This window comes from Prionailurus bengalensis, chromosome C2 (assembly GCF_016509475.1).
Source record: "Prionailurus bengalensis isolate Pbe53 chromosome C2, Fcat_Pben_1.1_paternal_pri, whole genome shotgun sequence".
In the NCBI taxonomy this organism is placed as follows: Eukaryota; Metazoa; Chordata; class Mammalia; order Carnivora; family Felidae; genus Prionailurus; species Prionailurus bengalensis.
This window is the reverse complement of record NC_057350.1, coordinates 18841610-18850572: the sequence shown is the minus strand read 5'-3', so window position 1 is coordinate 18850572 and position 8963 is coordinate 18841610. Positions and strand designations below refer to the sequence as shown.

The 8963-nt window shown below is 45.8% G+C and overlaps 1 protein-coding gene across 8 annotated transcripts in view; it reads right to left on the bottom strand.

Annotated features, from left to right (window-relative positions):
- Positions 1-905: 905 nt before the first annotated feature.
- The window catches only part of LOC122491270 (amyloid beta precursor protein), a 279513-nt gene continuing 271455 nt past the window's right edge, over positions 906-8963 (bottom strand). For all 8 annotated transcript variants that reach the window (XM_043593800.1, XM_043593801.1, XM_043593802.1 and 5 more), the window contains one exon: positions 906-2128. In XM_043593800.1, the coding sequence (XP_043449735.1) occupies positions 2027-2128 (102 nt within the window). In that variant the 3' untranslated portion in view covers positions 906-2026. The remainder of the gene's footprint in view (positions 2129-8963) is intronic.

The following is an 8963-nucleotide window of genomic DNA, read 5'->3' as shown; positions in this document are numbered from 1 at the left end:
TGAGTGTAGAGTTTGCTTGGGGACTCTCTCTCTCTCTCTCTCTGCCTCTCACCTACTAATGCTATCTCAAAAAAAAAAAAAAAAAAGCTACAGAGCTGTGGTTCATAAATGGGGGTGATTTAGTTCCCCCCAAGGAACACATGGCAATGTCTGGAGACATTTTTGATTATCACGTGGGGAGTGCTCCTGGCGTCTCGTGAGTACAGACCGGAAATCTATCAGTGCTCAGGACAGACTCCCAGCAAGGAAGGATTCCTTCCAAAATGTCAGTTGTGTCAGCATTCAGAAGATCTGCTTTAGAGCTAGCCATCAGCTTGTCTTAGTTTTTACTCCCTGGAGCTTCTCTCTTCAGCTCTTATTTGGGACTGTTATGGTCTGTCTGAATGGCTGTCCCCTCTTCCCCAATTCTTGTGTTGAAATTATAATGCCCAGTGTGCTCCTACCAGGAGGTGGGGCCTTTGGGAGGGGACTAAGGTCATGAGGATCCTTAAAATGGGACCAGTGACCTTGTACAATGAGAAATCTGCAACCCGGAGGGTCCTCACACGGCCGTGCTGGCACCTTGCCCCGGGACTTCCAATCTGCAGAACTGCGAAAAGTAAATTTCTGTTGTTTAGTCTGCGGTATTTTATTATGGCGGTCCGAACAGACTACGACAGAGACCAACTTGAGGACCAAGATACAGCAGCAAACATACTTTGGACCAAGCTAAAAACTGAATTAGATCAATGAGGTATTTTACTAGCACTGGAAGATGCATGTTTCCTACTCAGATACCTTGCACTTAAGATACAAATCTATTGGATGTCCAAGAGCAGATTACGTCAGAAGGTTTCTCACCAGGCTTTAAGGACTACATGGTCAAACGGTGGTTACCATGGAATCATTCACACCAGCACAATGGCGCTCCTCCAAGAATGTATTTATTTACATGAAAACACCAGTTTATACAAATTGAAGACAAATCTTAAAAGGGTTTGTCCAGGCAGGACTTCCCCATTCCCTGATTTTGCCCCTTCCCCTCTCACTTTCTTTTGCTATCATAAATAAAATGTTTTAGGCTGGTTAAAAGAAACTGAATCTGCCTCTTTCCGCTCCCCCCTCCCCCAATTACTGTGAATATTTAACATCCATAGTTATCCTTCAAAGAAAACTCTTGCCCAGGGTGATTTTATTTAATTTATTTATGTAATACAGTGTAGAAAGCTATCATGGTCATAAGCAATGATGCTGTACAATCGTCCTGCGGAAAATTTTTTGGGAGGATTCTTGGTAATTTGAGGCCAGCAGAACACTCCCGCCCCCCTCCCCCCCCATAAAAGTGCTTACAATGAACAGGGATTCTTTTCTTTATCAAAGATCCAAAGATACATGGACAAAAAAGTTTCAATTCTCAATGCCTAATGTGTGCACATAAAACAGGCACAAAGAAATAAATGTGTATCCTCGTAATTCCTATATCACAAATATAGCAGAAGCAGCAATCTGTACAGTAAAATGCAATCATGGAAAAAAAATTCTCGAAATCATTTGGAATACTTAAAAATGCCGAACTTTAAAATGCATAGTGATCAGGAAAAGAATACTTAGGCAAGAGAAGCAGCTATAGTCCCACGTTCACATGAAGCATCCCCCATCGATTCTTAAAGCATATTTCAAGTAGGACTTAATTGGGTCACAAACCACAAGAATAATATTCAACTGGCTAAGCGGCTACGTGATAAATAATCAGGAGAGAAATCTATTCATGCACTAGGTTTGATACAGCTACATTCTTTACAGTACACGAAACCCATTAATAATGTAGAGACCAAAATGTAAAGAGAGAGAATACATTACTGATTTGTGGATTAATTCAAGTTCAGGCATCTACTTGTGTTACAGCACGGCTGTCAAAAGGCGATAATGAGTAAAGAAGAAAACGGGAGGGTTTGTTTCTTTTCCACATTATTCTATAAATGAACACCGATGGGTCGTGAAGCAATGGTTTCTGCTGTCCAACTCGAGAGGCTGCTGTGGCGGTGGTCTAGTTCTGCATCTGCTCAAAGAACTTGTAAGTTGGATTTTCGTATCCGTTCTGCTGCATCTTGGAGAGGTGGCGCTCCTCTGGGGTCACAGCAGCGTCGACCTGAAAAGCAAGGGCGAGGAAAAATGAGTAAAAAAAAAGAAAATCAATCTTTCAGGAGCGCTCACGTTGAACAGTAAAGGAGAAAGAGCGGGGTGTTCTTTTCTCCCTCCTCTCCCATCTCAGAGCACAACGCCTGCGCCCACCAGTTACACAGATGCTCCGTCCGGCCACCAGGTGGCGCTTCAAACCTTGCCCAGCTGGCTCGGCTTGCAAAGTGCTTGGCGGCGGTTGCTTCCCCAACTTAACAGTAACTGGATGTATGCGGCACAATAAATCTTTTTTTTTCTTCCCTGTTGGCCCAACAAGGGATAAAAAGGTCACAGTGCAAAAACTGTTTTACTTGAAAGTGTGGTGGTAAGCTGGAAAAAAAAAATCCAAGAGCATCACGGAGCCTCAGCAAAGTAGACCGGGAGGCAAATAAATGTAGACTGATTATCTTGCCATGCTCATTTTAATTTGTCCCTGTTTTCACTAAATTTAACATGATGACGAGAGGTCTGAGAATCTTTTAATTAAAATGATCTACATATATCAAAGGCGCTACTTGGCGCAGGAGAAAAGGAAACATTGAAAGAATATGCTGTTGCAGATTGTACATGTATATATGTATTTAAAAAAATTTTTTTTAATGTTTATTTTTGACAGAGAGAGACAGAGCACAAGTGGGGGAGGGGCAGAGAGGGAGGGAGACACAGAATCCGAAGCAGGCTCCAGGCTCTGAGCGGTCAGCACAGAGCCCAACGCGGGGCTCGAACTCACAGACCGCGGGATCATGACCTGAACTGAAGTTCAATGCTCAACCGACCGAGCCACTCAGGCGCCCCTATCCATGCATTTTTTAAAAAACTGAGCACTAAGACTATGGAAGTATGTCCAGTTAAAGATCTGCAAACAGATCCTCTGTGTTGATGTGGTGCTTTCCCTCTAAGATCGGGCCGGCTGTAAACCTGCCCCCACGCCCACCCCTGCATCACGGTTAGGACAGAGCTGTGCAGGGGTATTGACTCTCTTCACACCCGGCAAGGCAAGGTGGACTTAGTCCCGTAAGGTGGGGAGTGGCTGTTCTTATCTGCTGTACCACTCACACCGAACAGATGGGCCAAAGTACTCAACTCTTTGCTGAGTGAGTGAAAGCTCAGTTTTGTTATTTTAAAAATTCCTTTTCTGTATGACCATTGGAAGATAAAGAGAATGGACACAAATTTAACCAGAATGGAGAAGCATGTTTTCCACCGAAAAGTTAGAATGTGCTGTGCAGAAGACGGTCTTTCCTTCAAAAGGATGCAGTCTGTTCTGCCCGTGATGGAACTGGGGTCCCCATCATTTTAGGAGAATACGGCCTGCCCATTCCCCACAGCTGAGTGTTGTTGCAAGGTGACATTCAGCTCTTTATACATCTTTCCCTACCGACAGCCCGTCTGGTGGCATGGTTCTGAACCCACACACCTGTCTTCTTGAAGCACCATCCCTGAACCCAAAGAAGTAAAAATACCAGAGAGCAGGAGTGCTGGAGGCTAAGACACCAGGTCTAGGGACGCAGCCTGATAGGACTAAACCACACTGGCTAATAAAATTTAGACTGAAATTTTCGTACGATCACTATGGAAAGCAGCGTGGAGTTTCTGAATACACTAAAACAATCCAGCAATTCCACTCCTGGGCATTTATCTGAAGGAAATGAAATCCCTACCTCAAAAGGATATCTGCTTCCTCATGTTCAATGCAGCATTATTTACAACAGTCACACCATGGAAACAACCTTAGTGTCCACCAACAGAAGAATGGATTATTATTCAGTGGAATATTACACAGCCACGAAGAGGGAACCACGGTCATTTGTTGACGTGGATGGGCCGTGAGGGCATTCTGCTAAGTGAGACAGGCCAGACAAAGAAAGACAAATACTGTGTGTGGAATCTGAAAAAAAAACAAACTCAAAGATACAGAGAATTAGCGGTTGCCAGGGGTGGGAAAAACGGGTGACAGTGGCCCAAAGATACAAACTTCCAATTATAAGATAAGTAAGTTCTGGAGCCACGTGTATAGCATGGCGGCTGTAAGTTGGTAACACTGTGTTGTAGATTTCAAAGTTGCTAAAAGAGTAGATCTTAAAAGTTCTCATCACAAGGAAACAAACTGTAACTGTCTGGTGATGGGTGTTAGCTCAATACACACACATATCGAATCATCATGTTGTGCGCTTAACGCTAATACGGCGTTGTATGTCGGTTCCGTTTCAATACGACTGGAACACTCTGGCTCTGCCAGGGACCCTGCATAGGACTCCACCTCACCAGAATGAACTAGAATGACTGCTTTAGCGAATCCCAGGGCAGGTCCCTCAGACTGCCCGTCACGTGCATGCTTCTCGAGTCCCCATCCACAGAACATTCCCCTAACGCGGCCTCGTCAGAGCTGCTGCATTCTGGGCAAGTTCTCCTGTTCTAGTGACAAGTCTGGGCACTTCCCCTTAGAACAAAGCCACCAAACAAGCTCTCGCCAAGTCGGTACCCCGACGACACCGCGCAAGTCGATGTTCAGCACCCCCGTCCTTATGGGAATAATTATGGATGTTTTTCCCATCCCTTCCTCTTCCTTTGACCCGCTATGTTGTCAACAAATGAGGTCACCGTGTGTTAATTGGCAATTGGGTAATGAGCCCCGGACTCGTAAGCTAAAATGTCATCATCAAAGATTAGCACCGATAGTAAGAGATTCCGACCACTCTCCAGGTCTGCTTGCCAGGGAACGGCCTGTATGTAGCACGAGGCCATTCGAACTTGGGCCATCTTCTGGTTTCTGTGCCACCTTTTAACTGATATTTCAAAGAGCGTCAGGAGTTAAAAAGAAAACAAAACGAAAACGCAACAACAAAACGTCTCGCTGAGGGAAAGAGCCAGCACAAAGCTGCTGTATTTCTGAGTGTAGAAAAAAACGCTGCTCGACTGTTAGAATATCAGAGCTCTATGTCCTCCAGGAAGCACATCAACCCTCACACTGGCTGTCACCTGTCATCTGCATTCATCAAGGTCAGGGGAACACCCGGCAACTTAATAGTTTCTCTCTTCTTCAAAGGCCAAAGCCAAACGCTTAAAACAGCCCTGTCAGAAATTCGAGGCTGAGGCCGGGGCTCAACCCACGCATCTAACTTTCCTGTCTTCTTGGCCTCCTTTCTCCCTGCTAATCCTCATTATTATCTTTTGTTGCTGGGAGGGCAGCTCAAGTGGTGGGGAGGCTTAGCCCTCAGACCCTCAGACGGCTGGCTCAGGAGCTAGAGCAGGGGGATAATTTTTACAAAATGGCACCCAAGGAGCCTGGGTTGTGTCTCTTTGTCCCCGGCCCCATGAGAGCTTGAAGTGAAACACTGGGTACTCACATTCAGGGATAAACCTACAGCTAGAGGAAGAACGGCAGGTAACGGGGAGCCTTCCTCCCCAGTGGGGCTCGGCGACGGGTCCCTGATGGCTAAGTTACGGCACTGGTGGGGGCCACCAGATACGGGCCAGCCCACTGCGGCCCCGGGCAGGCAGGGCCTCAGCACGAACACCTCACTATTATTTCCCCTAGAGCAGTTGGGGGAAATTGGAGACAGAGCTGCCTGTTCTGGATGGAATGACACAACAACGAAGTTGTTATTCTAAAGGAGAATAAGATAAATCACAGCGACTTAATCCACAACCGCATAGAGGGCAAGCCGATCAAAGGAGCTCATACTACGGGAAGGAAAACAGAGCAAACAACAACCTCGTTTTCAAGTTGGTCATTCTTCCTCCTCTAATTCCGCACTGTTGGTTTTCTGTTCGGTTGTGTCCATGTTTTTTTTTTTTTTAATTTTTTAAAATGTTTATTTTTGAAGGAGCGAGAGACAGAGCATGAGTGGGGGAAGAAGAGAGGAAGAAGGAGACACAGAATCCAAAGCGGGCTCCATAGAGCCCAACGCGGGGCTCGAACCCATGAACTGCAAGATCATGACCTGAGCCCGGGTCAGGCGCTTAGCCGACCGAGCCACCCAGGCGCCCCCAGGTTCATTTTCTTAACTGTAATTCCATCTTTCTAGAATTGGTTTGCTTAGGTTTTACTGCCCACGTTTAAGGGATCTTTCAGGCAGGCGATGGACTCTTTGCTAGGCCTTCATCGTCATTGATCACTGATGCTTTCTTTTGACCTCCCAATACCTCTCCTGGCTGTCTGCTTCCAGCCACAAGGGATTTTGGGTCCAGCCACACTTTTCTGCGCCTCTTCTTGCCATTTAACCTGACCATTCTGTCCAGCTGTTCTGCAACACCCACGTTAGTGGTTGCTACCTCCATCCTGGTGGGCCAACTTCTTGCCAGGAAGAAAGGACCCTTAAGGAGATATATATATATATATATATATATACACACACACACACACACGCATATATATATATATTTTTTCAAAGTAAGTAACTTAAAAAAATGTTTACTTATTTTTGAGAGAGACAGAGCATGAGTGGGGGGAGAGGCAGAGACAGAGAGGGAGACAAGATCTGAAGTAGGCTTTGCGTTGACAGCAGAGAGCCTGACATGGGGCTCAAACCCATGACCCGAGCTGAAGTCAGATGCTTAACAGACTGAGCTACCCAGGCGCTCCCTAGACATATATTTTTTAATCACATCAGTATGATGGCACATTCATCAGGAAATGTCATGTGCCATAACTCTATAAAAAGATAACAAAGCAGGGTGTCTGGGTGGCTCAGTTGGTTGAGCGACTGACTTCGGCTCAGGTCATGATCTCACGGTTCGGGAGTTCGAGCCCCGCGTCGGGCTCTGTGCCGACAGCTCGGAGCCTGGAGCCTGCTTCGGAGTCTGTGTCTCCCTTTCTCTCTGCCCCTCTCCTGCTCGCTCTCCGTCTCTCTCAGAAATAAATAAAAACCATTAAACAAACAAACAGGAAAAGATAACTGAGACTTCTAGCTTCCAGAATTGTGAGGAGATAAATTTTTGTTGTTTACCAATATCGGCTGTTTGGAACGGGCACTTGGAACTGATCAAAAGGAAGAGGCCTCTGGGGGAGATCCGTCAGGCTAATTGTATGTGTCAAAACATACAATTACAGGTGACAGACAGCAGCTGCACTTACTGTGCTGAGCACCGTGTAAGGCACAGAATTGGCAGGTCACTTGGTTGTACACCTGCAATGACCAAAACACGGTGTGTCTTCATCTTCAATTAAAAACAACGAAATTCCCATACAGCACAATAAAGAATTAAAAAGGGGTGGTTTAATTACCCAAGTATGAAAACACTTTTTTTTTGGGCCCAAACCTGAAATGAAAAGAGTCATGTTTTAAGTAGAAAGGAAGGGGCGCCTGGGTGGCGCAGTCGGTTAAGCGTCCGACTTCAGCCAGGTCACAATCTCGCGGTCCGTGAGTTCGAGCCCCGCGTCGGGCTCTGGGCTGATGGCTCAGAGCCTGGAGCCTGTTTCCGATTCTGTGTCTCCCTCTCTCTCTGCCCCTCCCCCGTTCATGCTCTGTCTCTCTCTGTCCCAAAAATAAATAAACGTTAAGTAGAAAGGAAGTCAGCTGATGCTTACAATGATACATCTCACACGGTTTCAAAAGACACAAGCTCTGAAATACCATTATAAGAGCAACACCCCAGAGTCCATGGTGACGTCATCGCTTATTTGATGTGCTTACCGTCTAATCTGTCAATCATTCTGTTCTTTCACAGCTTTTTCTCTTTTTAAAAAAATGTTTCTTTATTTTGAGAGAGACAGAGAGAGAGAGAGAGAGAGAGAGAGAGAGAGAGAGAGAGAGAGAAGGGCAGAGAGCAAAGAGGAGAGAGAGAAAATCCCAAGCAGGCTCCCTGCTGTCAGCACAGAGCCTGATGCAGGGCTCGAACTCACGCACTAGGAGATCATGACCTGAGCCGAAATCTAGGGTTGGGACACTTAACCGACTGAGCCCTGAGCACCCAGGTGCCCCATCTCTCTTTTTTTCCCAAACAAGTCTCAATTAAAAAAAAATTTTTTTTAATGTTTATTTTTGAGACAGAGAGAGACACAGTATGAGAGGGGAGGGGCAGAGAGAGAGGGAGACACAGAATCGGAAGCAGGCTCCAGGCTCTGAGCTGTCAGCACAGAGCCCGATGTGGGACTCGAACTCATGGACGGGGAGATCATGACCTGAGCCGAAGTCAGACGCTCAACCAACTGAGCCGCCCAGGTGCCCCAACAAGTCTCAATTTTAATAAGAGCCTGTATACACACGTTTGCTACTGAAAACTGAACTCGCATATCAAAAAACTTTTATTACAATTCCAACTTTCGAAAAGCAGAAAATCTAGCCTATGCATCCTGCCCTAATTATGCTTTAGCCAAACGAGCCAATGTTTTCTATTCCTTCTGCACAAGCTACTTGCCTTCCGATTTTTGATGCTAGGTTTTATCTTAATGACTTCTCATTAAGGCTTCTCAAACACACAGGCCAACAACACTGAAAACCTGTTAGTGCTTCCCTGGGTCAGATCTCTAGCATGTCCACACCAGCACAGAGAGGGAAAAGAAGACTCAAACCCAATTTCCACCAGCAGATCCCATAAGCAAGTAGCCTCGAGAATGTAAGTGCTGAACAAAACGAGGTTTTTGGCTTTGCCATACATTTAACTTCTTTAAACTTTTCCTGCCCTTCTCTGATCAAGAATGATTTGGAGCCCATGTGGGGCTGATGAGAAGTTTGACTCACTGGAAGCATCTGGAGTTTTCTCTGATAGAAGAAACAATGACTAGGACATGAGACAATCTGTATTTGGACCTTGGCCCTATAATTGACGCTGGGTGAGCACTTTTGTGTGGTTGTTTTCTCATC